Consider the following 21,765-nt stretch of genomic DNA (forward strand, 5'->3'; position numbering starts at 1 on the left):
ATTGGAGACACAACATTAAGAAACTTGTTTAAAGTCTGCCATCCCATAAGCAGCAGAACAGGTATTCAAACCTAAGACTCTTATAGCTTTATAATATTTTCTTAAAATTTCCTTTTTTTTTTGTTTTTTTACATTTCATCCCTAACAAACAAGAAGCACTGTCAAGGGCCTTTTGGAAATAAGGAAAGTACAACATCAGATTTTAGCAGAACACAATGCCACACAATTGGTGCCAAGCTCTGATGTAATGACAGCAATGAGGGCTTTCCCAATCCCTGACTAGATTACATTGTTTTGCCCTCTTTCTAAAGCAAGTTTTCCTTCCATAAAACTAGCTAAGTACCTTTTCTCTACTTCTGATGATCTATAGTAGGCATAGCTCAATTAGCCTGGACTACTAGCTGGGGGCTGTAATGCAGAAATCCTCTAAGAGCAGGATGGGAAGAGGAATTACAGCTATTCAAGTAATTCCAGGCCTGAGGCAAGATGGTTTTGGGCAAAGAGCCTGGACTCCTGAAAAGACTGCCAACGTTCAAATACCTATTCTGCCTCATAGTTGCTGTGAGACTTTGGAAAGATTATTTAACCTCTTTGGCCTTCATCCATAAAATGGGGATGATAATTTGTCCTCTCATAGTGTTGAAGATTAAGAGAGAGAATATATGAAATGAAGAATGTTTAGAATAGTGCCTGGCACTTGCTAGGCACTGTTTAAATTTTATTATATATATCACTATTATTCCTATGGTTACTGAACAGTAAAAAGTATTTTAGAGATTCCTCAGCATAAAGAAGATATTAGCAAATAACTATATATCTAAAAACATAGTCCTATAAACCTGACATATCTATATCAGAGTCCAAAAAATAGCTTTGAGAGTTGATTTCCAGCATCTTCTATAAGGAGGCAGTTTTTAAAAACCCAAGCAGGGATAATCAAAACAATTCATAAAAACAAAGCAAATTACTCAATTCCAGTATAGTAGCATTAAATACCTACTATGCACTCAGCATTATGCAATGTTCCACAGGGGATGTACAAGATCTATCCCTACTCTCAATAAACTTAGAATATTAGAGAGCAAAAAATACATACATAGAACAATCAAATAAGACAAAATACAGTATCACTGAGTGGCACATGAAGGAATTCTCAAATACCATTAAAATTTATGAGTTCAATCTACAGAATAAAAAGAAATTATCTCTCTGTATATTTAGTGCTACTCCTGATGTTAGTTAGTGCCAAGAACAAGTTCAAAGGACTGGCATATTATAAATTGTCAGTCACTCAAGCAAAAAAAAAAAAAAAAAAAGATGGTTATTTAATAACAATTTCCATTGTAACTTACTGTTGCTATTTTGGTCTGGAGAAAGTTCTCCCTTTCTTCATCTACCTTAATTTCATGTCCAGTTTTAAATAATTCAAGCATTTTGGGGATGTCACGGCCAATGGAATCTGGTTAGAAAAATTAAAAATCCAGTTATCACTACAAATAAATAAGTAACAAAAATTACTGAATAAGAGAAACATTCATCCTGTATTAAGATATAGCAAACAAGTTGTAGCAGACAGACTTTCTAGAGTGGCCTCTGTGATGCTCATTTCCTGCTTTCATGCCCTTTTGTGACCCCCTCCTCTTGAATGTGGATGGGAGTTGCAAGTTACTTCTAACCAAGAGACAGGATGTTTACATGCACGTGATTACATTACATAAAACTGTAATGCCCATCTTGGAGGAGACTCTCTTCTTTACTGGTTTTGAAGAAGCAGCTGCAATGTTTTAAGTTGACATAGGAAAAGGGCCCCAAGATAAGAAACTGATGCCCTCAACCTAGCAGCCTATAAGGAACTGAATCCTGCCCCAAAGCCACATGAGTCCAGAAGTGGATCTTTCCCCAGTCAAGTCTCAGATGAAACCACAGCCCTGACTGATGCCTTGATTGAAGCTTTATGAGACAATGAAGCAGAGGACCCAGCTTAGGTGTACACACATTCCTAATATACAGAAACTATGAGATAGTAAATGTGTGTTGTTTTAAGCCACTAAATTTGTGGTAATATTGTTGCACACTAATAGAAAACCAGTAAGTAAGTTTATGCAAGGATGATGCTTATCACCCTTTAGAAACTTACGGACAAATTAAATCTATAATATTTTCTGTGATAAAAGCAAACAGTACAGTCTTGAAATCTTTTAGGAAGTTTTTACCTACTTTCATGTGAAACTCACCTGACCTGCCTTACCATAAAAAAGGGAAAGGAACTAGAAGTCACAAGATTTAGCAGTAGAAATAATAATCACAGTGACTGATAGTATAGAGGCAGTTCATTACTGCATAAATGGCTACAGAAGCTGGCATGAAAAAAGAGTTAAGAATTGAAACTCAATTTTTTGGTCCACAATAGCCAAACTGTGGAAAGAGCCAAGATGTCCATCGACAGATGAATGGATAAAGAAGATGTGGTATATATACACAATGGAATATTATGCAGCCATCAAAAGGAATGAGATCTTACCATTTGCAATGACATGGATGGAACTGGAGGGTGTTATGCTGAGTGAAATAAGTCAATCAGAGAAAGACATGTGTCATATGACCTCACTGATATGAGGAATTCTTAATCTCAGGAAACAAACTGAGGGTTGCTGGAGTGGTGGGGGGTGGGAGGGATGGAGTGGCTGGGTCATAGACATTGGGGAGGGTATGTGCTATGGTGAGCACTGTGGATTGTGCAAGACTGTTGAATCACAGATCTGTACCTCTGAAACAAATAATGCAATATATGTTAAGAAAAAAAAAAGAAGAAGAAGATAGCAGGAGGGGAAGAATGAAGGGGGGTAAATCGGAGGGGGAGACGAACCATGAGAGACGATGGACTCTGAAAAACAAACTGAGGGTTCTAGAGGGGAGGGGTGTGGGGGGATGGGTCAGCCTGGTGATGGGTATTAAAGAGGGCACGTTCTGCATAGAGCACTGGGTGTTATGCACAAACAATGAATCATGGAACACTACATCAAAAACTAATGATGTAATGCATGGTGATTAACATAACAATAAAAATTTAAAGAAAAAAAAGAAACTCAATTTTTTGGATTCTAATGTCACTTTGTCCTCCATTATGGTAGCAAAAGAAGTATAACTGAATATAGAAAGGAGAAAAATGAAGTCAAGGTAAAAATTAAGAATTTTCAACAGATCACACAGAAGACTTCAAAAATAAACTGTACCTTCCAAATTTTTAGTCATTAACATTTAACTCAAATTTAATACACAAAAATACAAGTTTTTAATATTTCATGACAACATACCTTAACTTGAAAATTTTTCAATTTTGTACATAGAAAATATTATTTGAAGAGTAAAATAGACAATAAAGAATGTGCTACTAAAGACACACCACTCTTAATATGTCTCCAATAATTCTTCCCATGATAAGTCAACATGAAGATCTCATTATATAGAGAGTACAGTATATCTTCAGCATATATTACTGTCAAGGATCATCTCGGGAGTTGTTCAGTATGGCTCAGGAGCACGTCACTGTAAATGAAAGCAATTATCCACAAGAAGCTTACAATCTAATTGTAATTGATGGGGAGAAAAGGGACTTGCAGATGGAACTACCACTAAAAAAATGCTACCTTTTTTTAGTATCAAATTCTGATGTAACTAGTATTAAACAGTATGAAAACAGTATAATAAAACAGTAAATGCTAAAAGTGATATACAAAAAAACGGGAACCTGGTTAAATCATTTATGTCTCTATTTAAGCTTGTTTCTCATGAATAGTGCCTTCTACATAGTGAGAGCTCAAGAATTATGTTAACCACAATGCCTTCCTTCCTGTCATGGTGAATCAAGAGTCTATGCTCTCAGCAAAGGCCAACCCTCTTCATTTGCGCACTGGATCCCACCCCTCCCTTCTCTCTACTACACCGTCGATTTTCTTAGACATGCTTTTCTAAATCATCATCATCAGCTTACAAACTTGCTATAAAATCTCCCATCTTATTTTAAAATAAGTCTACAACTTCATATTGTCTTCCAGTGACCAATACTTCCCTTAAGAGTTTAAGTTCTCAAAACAGCTGTCTATCCTTTCTCTACTTCTCCATTTTCTCTTAAATCTACTTGAAACAGATTATCATCCACTGAAAATAATATTGTCAAGGTCACCAATGACCTTCACAATGACAAATCTATTAATCATTTCTCAATGTTCCTCTGACTTGACCTATCAAGAGCAGTTCAGTGTATATCTCTCCTTTTCCCTAAAATATCCTGACTTGTCCTCTGAAACATTGCTCTCACTGGCTGTTCCACTCAATTTGTTGGCTGAGCCACCTCACCCTCAGCTCACCTAGGTGACTTACAAAGATTAAACTACCGCAGGGCTCAGTCTTTGACTTCTCTTTCTACTCAATCACACCTTAAGCAATCTCATCCAGATACATGGCTTTAAAAACAATTCATCCACCAAGAACTGCCAAATTTACATCTCTAGCCACAACCTCTCTCATGATCTCCAATCACCTACTTGATATCTCTGTCTAGATGCAGGTAGGTAATTAGCAGGAGTACCAAAGGACAAATGTTTGCTGAAAGAATGAATAAATGACTTCATAATTTTGCGTCTGATCTCATAGTGACATTGTAATAATGAGTGTGAAAGACTAGGGCTTAGGAAGAAAACAGAAATAGTTTTTCATTAAAACATACTGAAGAGAAGGTTCTGAAGGAGGATTGAAAAAAAATATATAGTGTGTATACAGTTAGAATAAGAAACAAGAAAAAAAGTGATAGATTGGGGGTAATGATGCACATTTGAGTTTTCAGGCCAATTCCATCCCAAAACAAATAAAATCTTTCTTTGACTTTACATATTCCTTTTCCTACCTCTTTGTCTTATAAGCAAAGTTTGTCGATGTTAATTTGCATTTACCTAATGACCAAGATGTTGAGCATCATTTCTAGTCCTTAATGGCCAATTGTATATCTTATTTTGTAAGCTGCCTGTTCAGTTCTTTTGCCCCTTTTTTAAATAGTCTTTTTACTGAGTTGTAAGAGTTCTTTGTAATTCTAGAAATAAGTCCTTTGTCAGATAAATATGTAGCAAATATTTTACCCCAAACTGTGGCTTGTCTTTTTCATTTTCTTAGTGGTGTCTTCCCATAAGCCAAGTTTTTAATATTGATACTCCATTTTAGCAAGTTCTTCTATGGCTCATGCTTTTTGTGTCCTAAGAAATCTGTGCTTAATCTAGAGCCATAAAGATTTTCTTCCAGAAAATTTTCTTCTAGAATTTAATGGCTTTAGCCCTTACAATTAGATCTGTGATCCACTTTTAATTAATTTTTGTATTTGATGGGAGGAAAGGGATATCCAGTTATTTTAGAAACATTCACTGAAAACTGTTCTTTCCCCCACATAATCTTGGTACCTTTGTCAAAAATCAATTGTCCCTTAGACTTGGGTCTATTTTTTACCTCTCAAGGTTTGATCTATACACATCCATCCTTATGCTGTACCACACTGTCTTGATTACTATAGACTAAAGTCTTAAATCAGCTAATGCAGGTCCTCCAATTCTGTTCTTCCTTTTTAAAAACATTTTTTATTCTAGGTCCTTTGTATTTCTACTTATATACTAGAATAAGCTTGTCAATTTCCAAAAAAAAAATTTTTTTTAAGCTTTCTGGGAGCTTGATTGGGACTGTACTAAATCTGTACAAAATGTAGGAAAAATCCCTCTTAACAATATTATCCTTCAAATCCACAGCAATGCCATGTACCTTTATTTACTTAGGTATTTCTGATACTTTTAGCAACAGTTAGCAGTTTTCTCTAAGTAGGTCCTGCATCTTTTGTTAAATTTATTCCTTATTTTGATTTATTTTTCCTTTATTTGACTTTTTATGCTCTTATTAATGGAACTGTTTTATAAATTTCATTTTGATTGGCTATTGCTGATATAGAAATACAGTTGATTTTGTGTATTGATCTTAAATACTTTAACCTCACTAAATTCACTTATTAGAATTCACTACCTAGGGCGCCTGGGTGGCTCAGATGGTTAAGCATCTACCTTCGGCTCAGGTCATGATCCCGGGGTCCTGGGATGGAGCCCCACATCGGGCTCCTGGCTCAGCAGGAAGCCTGCTTCTCCCTCTCCCTCTGCCTCTCTCCCTGCTCATGCTCTCTCTATCTCTGTGTCTCAAGTGAATAAATAAAAAATCTTTAAAAAAAAAGAATTCACTTAGAATCCTACTTCTGGGCATGAAGAGTTTTATTTCTTCCTTTCCCATATGTATGCCCTTTATTTCACTGACTTTTAATACAATGCTGAACATAAGTGGTGAGAACACAAATCTTCACCTTGTTCCTGACTTTAGGCAGAAAGCATTCAGTCTTTTTTTTTTTAAAGATTTTATTTATTTATTTGAGAGAGAGAGAATGAGAGATAGAGAGCACGAGAGGGAAGAGGGTCAGAGGCAGAAGCAGACTCCCTGCTGAGCAGGGAGCCCGATGTGGGACTCGATCCTGGGACTCCAAGATCATGACCTGAGCCGAAGGCAGTCGTTTAACCAACTGAGCCACCCAGGCGCCCAGAAAGCATTCAGTCTTAATGGTCTCATCATTAAGAATGATATGAGCTATTGATTTTTCATAGATGTGCTTTGTCAGGCTGAGGAAGTTCACTTCTATTTCTAGTATTCTGAGTTCTTAGCATGAATGGCTATTAGATTTTGTCAAATGTTTTCCCTGCATCTACTGAGATGATCTTAAGGTCTATTTCCTTTATTCTATTAACATGATATATTATACTGACGTTCAGATGTCAAACTAACTTTGTAATCCTAGAATAAATCTTCTTGGCTAATGTTTACTAACCTTTAATACATACATACATATATACATAAAAACATACTTCCAGATTCAATTTGCTAATATTTTGTCAATCATTTGTGCTTCTATGTTCATGTGTTTTGTTTGCTTGTGATATCCTTGTCTACCTCTGATACCAGGGTACTGCTGAGCTCATAAAATAAGTTGGTAAGTGTTCCTTCCCCATTATTTTCTAAAAGAGGTTTAATGGATTGGTATTATTTTTGCCTTAAATGTTGGATAGAATTCACCTGTAAGAAGTCATGTGGTCCTGAACTTTTCACTGTGGGAAGCTGTAAATTACTAATTCAATTTCTTCAGCTGATATAGATCCATGTAGATTTTCTATTATTTCTAGACACTTTGGTGACCTGTGTCTTACAAGAAATTTGCCCATTTCATTGGCATAAAGTTGTTCCTAACAGTCCTTGTCTCAAAAGTCTATTTTGTCTGGTATTAATATAGTCGATCCAGGTCACTAATGCTTACTATTTTCATGGTATATCTTTTTTTTTTTTTAAGATTTTATTTATTTATTTGATAGACAGAAAGAGTTCAAGTAGGGAGAGTGGCAGGCAGAGGGAGAAAGAGAAACAGGCTCCCTGAAGAGCAGGGAGGCCAATGTGGGGCTCCAACCCAGGACCCTGAGATCATGACCTGAGCTGAAGGCAAACGCTTAACTGACTGAGCCACCCAGGTGCCCTTCATGGTATATCTTTATCTATCATTTTGCTTTCAGTTTATTTGTGTGTTTGAATATAAAGTGTGTCTCCTGTAAACACCATATAATTGGATTGTTTTTTCTTTGTTTTATAATCTCTGCCTTTTGGGTGGAATGTTTATTCATTCCATTTCCAATTAACAAAACTAAAGATATGGCTAGATTTAGGTCTTTATTTTGATGTGTTTTCTGTTTGTCTCATCTCATATGTTCCTCTATTCTTCCTTTACTGCCTTCTTTTCTTTTAAACAAAAATATTTTAGTATATCTTTTTTATTTTTTATTCCTCTACTGAGTTTTAACCTGCATCTCTTTGTATATGTTTTTTACTTACTCTAGAGATTACAATGTGCATATTTGTTTATCACAACCTACTTTATCTTAATACTGACTTCCAGGAAAACAGAATAAATTTGTGCCAGCCTAACTCCATCTTCCCTCCATCACCTGATATTATGATCATGCCCAAACCTGTTTTACCTCCTCTATGTTTCATAGTTTATACTGGGTTACTCACAACAGAAATCAGGGAATCATTCTAGATTCCTCCCTCTCCCTTACCTCCCACATCTAATCAGTAACTCCTGTTCATTCTGCCTTCTCAATATCCCACAACAGCTTTCCTCCTCTCTGTCTTCATTGCCACTGCTCAAATTCTGTCCTTATTCATCTTTTAGACTACTGCATTCGCCTCCTACTGGTCTGTTTGAGTTTCATCATTTCCCTATTACCACGCTGTCACTTAAACAGCTCCCACATATAGTCATTCTAATATGCAAATCTTACATCATTATTCTGAGCAACATTTTTCAATGGCTCCTAACTGCATAAAGGATAAAATCTAATCTCCACAGTACGTCACGCAAAGCCCTTGGTGATCTGGCCCACTGCCTATTGCTGTCTAACCCCACTGACCACCACTATCTGATAAAATATTATGTGCCAAATGATAGAAAGGTATTTATAATTTCCTGAACACAGAACTGAGTTTCTCATACTTTTGTGCATTAGTATAGGCCATTTCCTCTACCTGGAATGTTCTCCCCATGCATGTCAGAAAAGAAAATACTTATTCATGCTTAACCTCTCAACTTAACTGCTATCTTCTTTATATAATCTGATTCTACAAAGTAGTCCCTCACTTCTCTCAGCACTTTGTATACTGTACACTCGTACACTTTCTGCATTTTAGTGCAGCAGTTTGTTCTTGTCTCTCTCGCCTCTCAATTTTTATCTCCTTAAAGATGGGAACTATCTTTTTATCTTTCAACCCTCAGTACTAAGTGTACTGCCTGGCACATAGTAGGTACTCAACTGTTATGTGCTTATTCAATAAATGAACTATGAAAGTAGAAATGATATACGAAGGCATGAAAAAGAATGAATACTCCTAAATTAATTGCAAAGAATAAGTAGCTACCTTAGGTATTTGTACCTAAATTGTAGGGAGTCAATAATAATTGCAGTTCATTTATATTATGTACTTATCACCCAGCCTGTGCTAAGCTCTTACATACACTATAACAAAAACACTATAGAGACATGTTATTATGAAACCCATTTTGTAGATGAATAAACAGAGGCACAAAAATGTTAAAAAACGGGTTCAAGGTCAATGTAAGTGATAAAACCAAGACCGAGAGGTTTATATTAACTACTATTCTATTCTGCTTTTCAATATAGCCCAATGTTAAATCTTCACTGCTATTTCTAAGCCTCTGCTAGCCCCTTACTGCTTTGTAATTGCTCTCTTCTTCACGTTCTCTTTTCTCTGTACCTTTATGTTCTTCTACTTCTCTCCTCGTTCTTCCTTTCCCTTTCTCTTCCTCTAATTCTATCAATTTCCATAATGAACATAATCAGTACTAAACTATATGATCAGGTATTTCACTCTAATACTCTCTTTTCTTCTTTACCCAAGAATATCATAGGGAAGAAGTAGAATAAAACAAGACAGCCAAAGTTTGTTTTCCAAACCAAGTAGGACCAGTTAGTAAGAAAGGAGGTAAAGATCATACAGTGTAAAATAAAGTCTCAAGAAACAAAAAAAAAAAACTTCTAAGAAGAGATCTTTGAATGTGGTAAAAGAAAGACTGATGATTATTACTGAGAGCAACATTTTAGTTGAATTACAAGAAAGGAGGATGTAAGAAAGAATAACACTTGGTAAGGAAATGGAGACACCCAACCAGTGAAGACTACTTGTTTAGAAAACTTTGTATAAAACAACAGAAAAGATAAGATCGTAGCTAGAAAGGATAGCTAAATCAAATAAAAGTTTTGGGGGTATGTGTTTTGTTTTTTGTTCTTTTGTTTGACTAGAGAATCTGAGCATGATTAAATATTAAATTAAACCAGTTTGCCTGCTGCAAAAAACAAAAACTGATAGTTCTGTGACAGTAAGGACCTCATCTGTCTTGTTCATACTCACCACACTCAAGACTTGAGACGTAGATACTCAATAACTGTACATACAATTATTCTAATCCAAAAAAATCTGTAAGTTGTAGATAATTCATTCCTCAGTTGATTAATTTATTTTTTTTTAAAGATTTTATTTATTTATTTAATTGACAGAGAGAGAGAGAGAGTGAGTGACAGCAAGAGAGGGAACACAAGCAGGGGGAGTGGGAGAGGGAGAAGCAGGCTCCCCGCCGAGCAGGGAGCCCGATGCGGGGCTCGATCCCAGGACCCTGGGACCATGACCTGAGCCGAAGGCAGCAACTTAACCAACTGAGCCACCCAGGCGCCCCCTCAGTTGATTAATTTAATGCTGTATCTACTATCAACTGAATGTTGCATTAAATGTGCATTCATTGTACAAATATTTGTTGAGTTCCACTATGTGCCACATATTACTCTAGACCATGGAAATAAAATAGTGAACAAAACCAAAAAATGCTCATACTCTAACAAGAGGAACCAAATACACATCCACAACAAAAAATATAAAATGAAAGATGAAAATCATCTGATTATCTTAGTATAGATACAGAAAAAACAATAACAAATTTCAACATCCACTTATGATAAAAACTCTCAACAACATCAATATAGAAGGAACATACCTCAACCTAATAAAGGTCAAATATGACAAATCTACAGTTAACACTATACTCAATGGTGACAAACAGAGTTTTTGCTCAAAAATCAGAAATAAGATAAGGATGACCACTCTTGCCACTTTCATTCAACACCTACTGGAAGTCCTAGCCACAGCAATCAGACAAGAAAAAAAATAAATAAATAAAAGGCACCCAAATTGGTAAGGAAGAAGAAAACTGTTACTATTTGCAGATGATATAATACTATACAGAAAACCCTAAAGACCACCAAAAACTATTAAAAGTAATAAATGAGGGTTGCCTGGATGGCTCAGTTGGTTAAGTATCTGACTTCAGCTATCATGACTTAGGGTCCTGGGATCAAGCCCCACACTGGGCTCTGCACTCTGTGGGAAGTCTGCTTTTCCCTCTCCCTTTGCCCCTCCCCCTGCTCATGCTAGCTCCCTCTCTCTCAAATAAATAAAATCTTTAAAAAAATAAGTGAATTCAGTAGGCTTACAGGATACAAACTTAATATAAATAAATCTGTTGCATTTCTATATACTAACAATGAAGTAGCAGAAAGAGAAATTAAGAAAATAATCCCATTTACAATTGCACCAAAAGAGAATAAAATACCTAGGAATAAATTTGACCAAAGAGGTGAAAGACTGAAAACTATAAAACACGGATGAAACTGAAGATGACACAAATGGAAAGATATTTCATGCTCATGTACTGAAGGAATTAATATTATGTTAAAATTAAGTATTATGTTAAAATGTCCATACTACCCAAAGCAATTTATAGATTAAATAGAATACCTACCAATACCAACAACATTTTTCACAGAAGTAGAACAAAGACTCCTAAAATTTGTATGGTACCACAAAAGACCATGAATACCCAAAGCAATCTTGAAAAAAAAAGAACACTGCTGGAGATATCACAATCCCAGATTTCAAGATATACTACAAAGCTGTAGTAATCAGAAAAGTATGGTACTGGCACAAAAACAGACACATGGATCAATGGAACAGGACAGACAGCTCAGAAATAAACCTACACTGGGGAGGAGCAAGATGGCAGAGGAGTAGGAGACCTAAATTTTGTCTGGTCCCAGGAATTCAGCTAGATAGGGATCAAACCATTCTGAACACCTACGAACTCAACAGGAGATTGGAGAAGAAAAGAATAGCAGCAACCCTCTGAACAGAAAAGCGACCACTTTCTGGAAGGTAGGACGTGCGGAGAAGTGAATCCAAGGCAATATTCGGGAAGATAGACAGCAGGGGAAATGGCTAAAATTAACAAGTCAGGAAATGACAGATGTTGGTGGGGGTATGGAGAAAGGGAACCCTCCTACACTGTTGGTGGGAATGCAAGCTGGTGCAGCCTCTCTGGAAAACAGTATGGAGGTTCCTCAAAAAGTTGAAAATAGAGCTACCATACAACCCAGCAATTGCACTGTTGGGTATTTATCCCAAAGATACAAATGTAGGAATCCAAAGGGGTATGAGCACCCCGATGTTTATAGCAGCAATGTCCACAATAGGCAAACTATGGAAAGAGCCAAGATGTCCATTGACAGATGAATGGATAAAGAGGTGGTGTACAGACAATGGAATATTATGCAGCCATCAAAAGGAATGAAATCTTGCCATTTGCAACAATGTGGATAGAACTGGAGGGTTATTATGCTGAGCGAAAGAAGTCAATCAGAGAAAGACATGTATCATATGATCTCACTGATAGAGGAATTCTTAATCTCAGGAAACAAACTGAGGGTTGCTGGAGTGGTGGGGGGTGGGAGGGATGGCATGGCTGGGTGATAGACATTGGGGAGGGTATGTGCTATGGTGAGCGCTGTGAATTGTGTAAGACTGATGAATCACAGACCTGTACCTCTGAAACAAATAATATATTATATGTTAAAAAAAAAAAAGAAGATAATAGGAAGGGAAAAATGAAGGGGGGGAAATCAGAGGGGGAGATGAACCATGAAAGACCATGGACTCTGAGAAACAAACTGAGGCTTCTAGAGGGGAGGGGGGTGGGGCAATGGGTTAGCCTGGTGATGGGTATTAAAGAGGGCACATACTGAATGGAGCACTGGGTGTTATATGCAAACAATGAATCATGGAACACTACATCAAAAACTAATGATGTAATGTATGGTGATTAACATAATAAAAAATACATATAAATAAAAGCATATCCTGAAAATGGAAAAATAAATAAATAAAAAGATTTTAAGGATCCCCCCCAAAAAAGGAAATAAACCTACACTTACATGGTCAATTAATCATCGAAAAAGGGGGCAAGAAATACAATGCAGAAAAGACAATCTCTTCAATAAATAGTCCTGGGAAAAGTGGACAGCTACATGCAAAGGAATAAAACTGGACCACTCTTACACTATACACAAAAATAAACTCAAAATGGGTTAAAGACCTAAATGTGGGACCTAAAACCATAAAACTCCAGAAGAAAACATAGGCAGTAATCTCTGTCATCAACCTTAGCAACATTTTTCTAGATAATGTCTCATCAGGCAAGGGAAACAAAAGCAAAAATAATCTAATGGGACTACACTAAAATAATAAAAAGCTTTTGCACAGTGAAGAAAATCATCAACAAAATGAAAAAGCAACCTACTGAGTGGGAGAAGATATGTACGAATGATATATCAGATAGTGGGTTAATAGCCAAAATATATAAAGAACTTACACAACTCAACACCAGATAAACAATCCAATTAAAAATGGGCAGAGGATCTGAATAGGCATTTTTATAAAAAACACATGCAGAGGGCCAAAAGACACATGAAAAGATGATCAACATCACTAATCATAGGGAAATGAAAATCAAAACCACAATGAGACATCACCTTACACCTGGCCAGAATGGCTAGTATCAAAAACACAGGAAATAACAAGCGCTGGTGAGGACATGGTGAAAAAGGAACCCTTGTACACTGTTGGTAGGAATGTGAATTGGTGCAGCCACTGTATAAAACAGTATGGAGTTTCCTCAAAAAATTAAAGATAGAAATACCATACAATCCAGTAATTCATTCCACTGCCAGGTATTTACCCAAAGAAAATGAAAACATTAATTCAAAAAAATTTATATATGCACTCCTATGTTTACTGCAGCATTATTTACAATAGCCAAGATACAGAAGTAACCCAAATGTCCATGAATAGATGAATGGATAAAAAAGGTGTGGTATATATATATATACAATGGAATGTTACTCTGCCATAAACAAGTATGAGACCTTGTCATCTGTGACAACATGGATGGACCCAGGGGGTATTATGCTAAGTGAAATAAGTCAGAGAAAGGAAAATACCATATGATTTTACTTGTATATGTAATCTAAAAAACAAAACAAACAAACAAAAAGGCAAAAAAGAGCTATAAATACCGAGAACAATATGGTGGTTGCCAGAGTAAGACGCTAAGAGTGTTAAGTCCTAAAAGATATAAAAAATCACAACAATGAAAAATACAGTGATAAGGGAGGGTGGGGAATAATAGTTTATATAGTAGAGTTATGGAAGGCCACTCTGTCTAGGTGATGCTTGAATGAGGAAGTGAACCAAGCTAATAAGCAATGAGCATTACAGACAGATGGGACAGTAAGTCCAAAGATCAGAGAAGGGAGAACACTTAGTGTGTGTGAAAAAGCACAAGGAGGCCACTATAGCTAGAGTAAAGGAAATGAAGGAAAGAATAATAGAACCAGCTGTAATATATCAATAATTCATCTCTAATAATTATAATTATTCATAATAATCATTGGAGTCTTTCACAAACACATCGTTTTTAAACTAATACATGAGGGGGGAAATTTGGAAAATTTCAAATTCATTACTGTGCAAAAATTCTCTATGTCTTAGTATTTTTCTTTATATAACCAAAGAGTTCTAATTATTTCAATAATGCAAGCAATACTCTTTAAGTACAGAATGTCAATCTATGAATTAAAAATATTTCACATTAGATTTCAGTAAGTTCACATCCACTAGTCTCAAATATGATTAACAACCCCAACTTCCATACAGAAAGTGGTGTCCTACTCAGTAAATATGGATACTCTTTGGGCAAGACTGCTACCACATCCTTTTGACAAGACTCCAACTGGAGCACTGATGTTCAATTCTATGCATTAAGAGGAATACACATTAGTGAGTCCAATTTCCTAATCATGTCCCTTTTCCACCTACCTGCCAATAACTTAGCATGGTTTAAAAGAATTCAACTTTCTCCATATATGCCATAATACCCATTCATGGGTTAACATGTATAATAAAAAACTAATTCCATTAGTCAAGATATTTTTCATACTCATATTTTTTGTTTACTAAGTGCTAAAAGATAGGTTAGCAATTTAAAAATCCAATTTATCAATAAAACATATCTATATTAAAGATGAAAGGATTTCAGAGGGCACTTACATTGGGAGAAAAAAGCTAGTTGATAAGCAAAATGAAGCCCAATTTCTTCCAAGAAATTTAAAAAGCAAGTTTTAAATGCCTTTTTTTAAAAAATAAAAAAAAATAATACTAGGAAAAGAAGCCAAATGTGCATTTGAAAAATAGAGAACTTGCCTAGAGTTACGTAAGCAATTAAAACAAAATGAATAAAAATGCAGCATTAAACATGCTGCAAAATGTGCACACTCAATCCAGCCAAGATAGTTACACCCACTCCCATTAGTAAAACAAAATGTAAGACAAAATGGGAAACTAATGAGCTCAGCTGCAGGGGCTTGTTTGTTTGTTTTTTAATTTCATCCATTTGCTCAAAACGTAGTTTCTATTTTACCCTAAAGTCTTTTGTTGGATATAAGGGGAATCAAATGTTCCTAAACAAAAATCGGAATAAGCTCTGAAAATGCATAATACAAGCCTCATTTGTTCTAATGCACATCTGGTGTATTCTGTTTTAACATTTTTGACAGGTTAATCGTTTGTCTTCAAGTTTAAAGAACACAAATGTTTTGCCAGTACTGTTAAACAGATCCTGGGGCGGGGGTGGGCAGGGGGTGAAAAGACAATGTTAGAGAAGGAGAAAGGTCTATTTTTTCATGCTTTGTTAAAGCAAATGGAAGCAGGGGGACTACATAACTAGGAAACTTGACCATGGTATACGGAACCTATGACTCATTATGAAAGTGCAAATAAAGTAAAGTCAATTAAAAAAATAAACATTTTAAAGGGACAGTTTTCTTATTTGAGATAAAGAAATAAATTATTTAAAAACCTTTCAGGCTAAAAAACAATAGTCTCGAGTTTTATGATGAAAACAGTAATAAAAAAACTCAAGGCTAAAGAATAAAGAAAATTGAGGCCAAAAAGATTATTTAGAGAATGGAAAAGTAGCAAAGGTGACAAAGTTAATTTCTATGAAAAATCATTTCACTGTGTAAAGCAAGGAGATGACGGGATACTGATATATTTGGTATTCCGTTTCACTTCTAATTGACTATATTTAGTATTGTTTGGTTTTAGAGAGCTTGATTTTAATTAGACACAAAAAAAATTATGAAAAATATTTTCATCAAATTCAACTGTAATTTTGGTTTAAATTTTAAAATAATGTTCAGTTTCAGGTTTTACTTAGGAAAGAATATAAGTCTGATTCCATGACAACAGATACTCCCATAATGGATATCCCTAACAAAAAGTACCAAACCTCAGTCAGATATCTAATAAGGATGTTATTCAGTGCAGTTTACCAAAAATAAACAAATAAAATTCTACAATAAAAGAATCAGAGAGGACATTTGAATTTGCTTAAAGTACAGAACATGATCTATAATTCAGGTTAAGTATTAGTGGCTATCATGTTTGATGAATTAGTTCAACTTGAATTCAAATTTGAACATGAATCTACTAAAACAATTTGAAATACTTGTTCTGTTTATACTACAAAATTTACCCCAAATTCAGCACACCCAAAACAAACTATGTCAGCAAATGAACTTATTTTTCCTCCCGAATCTATTACTTGTTTCCATTAATATCAACTTATTAGGAGATCCCTAGGCTTCAAAATCTCAGCATCATATGACTCCCCGCCTCTCACTCCCTCAACCTGTCCATTCCTAACTGTAGCACAAAGACCTCGTCTCTTTGACATTTATCGCCTCACTACAGTCTCATTATGAAGACTTTAGTTTAAATAATACCTTTATTAGTCTCTGGCAATTGCACTTAAACTGGTGTCCCAACTTCTAGTTTTGATTAATGCCAATACATCTTATAAATTCTCTCTAGATTAAAGCTCTAAGGAACTCCCCATTTTAAAAACTTCTAAGAGGGGCACCTGGGTGGCTAAGTCAGTTAAGCAGCTGCCTTTGGCTCAGGTCACGATCCCAGAGTCCTGGGATCGAGCCCCGTGTCAAGCTCCCTGCTCAGCACGGAGTCTGCTTCTCTCTCCCTCTGCTGTTCCCCCTGCTTGTGCTCTCTCTCTCAAATAAATAAGTAAAATCTTAAAAAATAAATAAATAAATAAAAACTTCTAAGAGATTCCTGTTAAAAACAGAATAAAAGTCCAAGCTTCTTAGGATCTTATTCAAGATCTTTCTCAATATGGTATCCATCTTCCAATATGATTCCCTTTATTTTCTTTCATTTCAATGTAGAGGTGCCATTCACTATAAGCCAAAGAGAATTAACTGATATAATTTGGCCTATAATAGGTACATGGCCTATAATATCTGACTTACTTCAATGTATATCATTAATAGATTCCTTCTATATAAAATAATACCCTCAATCCAGTCATCCAGTTATTCAAGGTACAGTTTTTATGTTTGTTTAAGTAGCCTCCATACCCAACGTGGGGCTTCAATTCACAACCCTGAGATCAAGAGTCACATGCTCTACCGACTGAGCCACCCAGGAGCCCCTTTCAAGTTACAGTTTATTTTCTTTTTTAAGATTTTATTTTTTATTTTTAAGTAATCTCTATACCCATCGTAGGACTCAAACTCACAACCCCCAGGTCAAGAGTCTCATGCTCTGCTGACTGAGCCAGCCAGGTGCCCCTCAAGTTACAGTTTAAATGTTATCTCCTTCAGCATGCCTTTTCTGATTTCCCCAACAATGTGTGAAATCCTCCTCTACTAAACACCTTTGGCATCCTGTGAATTTATCATATAATACTTAACACTATGGCTATTTATGTAGCAACATTACCTCCTACTAGACTTCCTAAGGGGGAAATATCCATAAGGGAAAAGTTCCTTAAAGGAAATATCTACAGAGCCATGTACACAATAAGCATTTATATATAAATACATATACACATACATATATATGTGTGTGTGTATATAAATGTTTATATATATAATATAGAAATATAGAAATTGAATGCTAAAAAAAAAAAAGTTGAATGCTGACATAAATAACCATACATATTATATTGATAAAGAAGTATAAAACAGTATGATAACATACCTAATGGGTAATATGTGCCATTAAATTTCAAACCTGAATATGGCCTAAATTTAAAGAACATAAAGTAACTAGGTTTTCAAACTATTAGACTACCAATATTAATGCCAAAGGGAAAAAAAAAATCAAATCCACATGTTCTTACACAACATGAAATTCAAATACCAGAACGTATTATTTACTCTTCATATATATTAGCAGTTTTGTTTTATAACTAAACATACATATTAGAAAGTTGACAGCATATAAAAATAGTAAAAAGAATAAATAATAAAAAGAATAAAAAGAATTCTCCCTTACTTCGAGTTAGTTTTGGAAATCTTTTTTTCAGCTTTTTCTTTAATTGATTAAGCTCGGGCATTATTTCTGGAACAGCTACATAAAAGTCTGATTGAATTTCATCATCCAAAATCTGAAAATCAGGGGAAAAAAGATAACCTTAGATTATATGAAAAGGTTTATCCTTCTGAAAATAAAGTATAATGTAGTAATTTCCCTTATAATTTAGAAAACAGACATTAAGCACAATTCTTTCCTTCAAAGATCCTACAAACACATTTACCAATTATGAAAACCATTAGAACCAAAACATTTTCTGATGTTCTCTTTTAAAAATAGCCACATCCTTTAAAACAAAACAAAACAAAACAAAAACCCATTTACTGGGTTTAATTCTTCTGTGGGGTTATGTTAGGCAAAGGTATAATCAACTAGAAGATAGCACTGATGTGTATACATGGCTCATATAATCCTACAAAGTTGAATTCATATGTCCATTAAAACTGAAGAAACAATGCTGAAAATTTTGCAATATAACATGTTAAATTAATAACACTCAAATAAACTAGCAACCAAATCACTAGCAACCACACTGCTTTCCTAAATTTAGAGCATCAAGAGAACTAATCTATAATTATTTTCACAAAGAACTGAAACTAAAATTCTATTTGCCTCCAATAACTAAAAATAAAAGAGGAATGGGATGGTCAAAGACAAATTCATTTATAATTTATCTATCCACACTCTAATTCCATTTTAATAGCAAAAAGAATAATATCCAATTTTTAAAAGACCGTTTTAATTAATTCAGGCAAGCATCCGAAATAATTATTAGACTACTACAATATACTCCATTTAAACATTTAGTTGATTACAAAATGATTACAAAAACATTTAGTTGATTACAAAAAAGCAAATTTTTACAATAATACTGCTAGGACAACAAATATTTTACCAATGATTCTTTTTGCATATAATATTACCACAATATGTCATTCAAAGACATGGTTTGGTGTTATACAGTGAACCCTAAAATCTTGTACCATGGCAAAATTAAGCAGTGATTCTGGAATTTAACTTTCCTGTTATTATTCTTATTTTTCCAAATTTTTTACTCCCTAAATAGCTTACTGTGGTCCCCTTAATAGTAACAACTTGCATTAGATGAGCACTTAGCACATGGACCAAGCATTCTGCTGAACATGTCAAATGATTTAGTTCATCCAGTCTTTATAATAACCCTATGAGGCCAGTACTAATATTGACCACACATCCCAGATCAGGAAACTGAGGGCTTAGAACAGATTAGTCAGTCTGTGCACTTATAAAGAGCAGATCCAGATTTCAAACACATGCAATGGCTCTTATTCATAGAAATATGAAAACAGAGGCAATTTTGAAATGTCAAAGAACTGCGTGTGAAATTTCTACTCTAAGACCTTTTAAGATGGATTTTATGACATGCTCCTTTAAATTTAAAATTGTTTAAAAGTTATGTTAAAGTTAACCTTAAGATCACCTCTTGGAATAATACAAAACTATATAAATGAAAACTATGCTTTAGAGACAAATAAAAATGAAGTTATGAAACAAAATGAATTTATTAAAGGCCTAACTTAAGAAATGACTATTAGTTCATTAAATTTACCTTACATCTACCTTCTATAAGTGCTAAGTAAAATAGTATTTAACCTAACTAAAAAGTACAGAAATGTGTAAAAAAAAAAAATTACAGTCATGATACTATCTACCAAAAGTGTCTTGAAATTATTTCATAATCTGAATAGCTTCTAAAAATAACATGGATGAGGGGCACTTGGGTGGCTCAGTCGATTGGGCAGCTGACTCTGGTTTTGGCTCAGGTCTTGAGCTCCAGCAACTCTGCTTAAGGATTCTTCCTCTCCCTCTGCCCCTCTCCCCATTTGTGTGCGTACTCTCTGTCTCTCTCTCAGGTAAAAATATAAATCTTTAAAAAATTTTTAAAAATCAAATAACATGGATAAGCTTTGAAAGATTCCATGGGGTAACTTGCAAGAATATGTTAGTGATGCCTTATACAACTGGCATTTTCCCTCTAGTAATCAATCACCACTGGCACCCTTAAAGAGAAATTCTGTACTGTAACATCTTATTTACCAAATAATTTCAAAATATACTTGGTTTCCTTATTTGGGTTACTTTTTCAAATATGTTTTATTTAACAAACTTAATTCTACAGAAGACTTTCTGCTCCTTTACCATTTCTTTCTTGAGAAGTAATTTCTTGCTTAACATTTAACTTCATTTAAACTCTATTGTTGTTTTGACAGTTCTACAAGACACTCTTACGCTTTCAGAAAAAAAAAACAAACAAACAGATGGAAGGCAGTACACTGATTTAATAAGAATAGTTAGTTCTCTGGCTCCAGAAACTAAGCTCTATTCTCTAATTCCAAAGAATCTGTGGTATTGCTTATTTTTTAAAAATTAAAAGAATTTTAATAATTTTATTAAATTAAAGCTTATGATACATCAGAAACAACTGGGTACCACCCTCTGACTTTAACCCAGAGTCTGCATGAAAGCATAATCTCTTTGTATTTTCCATTAGTGCTACTCCCAAAAATCATTCTGGAGACTCTCCTTAAAAATCCAGAATCCCCAGGGTGCCTGAGTGGCTCAGTTGGTTGAGCGGCTGCCTTCGGCTCGGGTCATGATCCTGGAGTGCTGGGATCGAGTCCCGCATCGGGCTCCCTGCTCAGCAGGGAGTCTGCTTCTCCCTCTGACCCTCCCCCTCTCATGCTCTCTCTATCTCATTCTCTCTCTTAAATAAATAAATAAAATCTTTTAAAAAAAAAATCCAGAATCCCCACCACATTTAGAGTACTATTGGGGTGGAAAAAACACACTACAAGCACTCTTGTACATCCCAAAGAAGGGCCCAGTTCAAACTTTCCCCAAATCAAAATCTGGATGTGGAGCAAAGAGAAATTTTCAAATCACTTTCTCCTGTTCTAAAAACAAAAAGGTATTCTATAACTTAAACAATTAAATTTAGAAGACTTTTGAAATTCATATTTTCAGAAATAACGCCCAAAATTCAACAGACATGCCTCTTCTCCCCTCTTAAAAAACAAAATAAAACAAAAAAACATTGTTCTGATTGCAAACAAGCTCCACAAATTCTTTGTTACTTTCTTAACACAGGCTACATAACCACTTGTTGCCTCATGCTGAGCCTATGCCACTCTGAAGTGGTTGGAGAGTAAAAGTTAAGAGTAATCAGGAGTATTGTATTACTACAGAGGTCAGATGTTATCCTTTGTGATCTATAAAGTTAATCACACTTTTCACTCCAAGAAGGCAAAACAAATATTT

At 34.9% G+C, this 21,765-nt stretch overlaps 1 protein-coding gene across 3 annotated transcripts in view; it reads right to left on the reverse strand.

Annotated features, from left to right (window-relative positions):
* Window positions 1-21,765, reverse strand: part of MRPL1 (mitochondrial ribosomal protein L1) — a 143,220-nt gene that overhangs the window by 44,660 nt on the left and 76,795 nt on the right. For all 3 annotated transcript variants that reach the window (XM_028100753.2, XM_028100752.2, XM_028100751.2), the window contains 2 exons: window positions 18,430-18,541; window positions 1,353-1,459 (listed from right to left, as the gene is read on the reverse strand). In XM_028100753.2, coding sequence (XP_027956554.1) covers window positions 1,353-1,459; window positions 18,430-18,541 — 219 coding nt within the window. The remainder of the gene's footprint in view (window positions 1-1,352; window positions 1,460-18,429; window positions 18,542-21,765) is intronic.

The sequence above is a fragment of the Eumetopias jubatus genome, unplaced genomic scaffold, assembly GCF_037043125.1.
Source record: "Eumetopias jubatus isolate StellerSeaLion01/CBP00866 unplaced genomic scaffold, mEumJub1_p1.0 scaffold_2, whole genome shotgun sequence".
Classification (NCBI taxonomy): domain Eukaryota; kingdom Metazoa; phylum Chordata; class Mammalia; order Carnivora; family Otariidae; genus Eumetopias; species Eumetopias jubatus.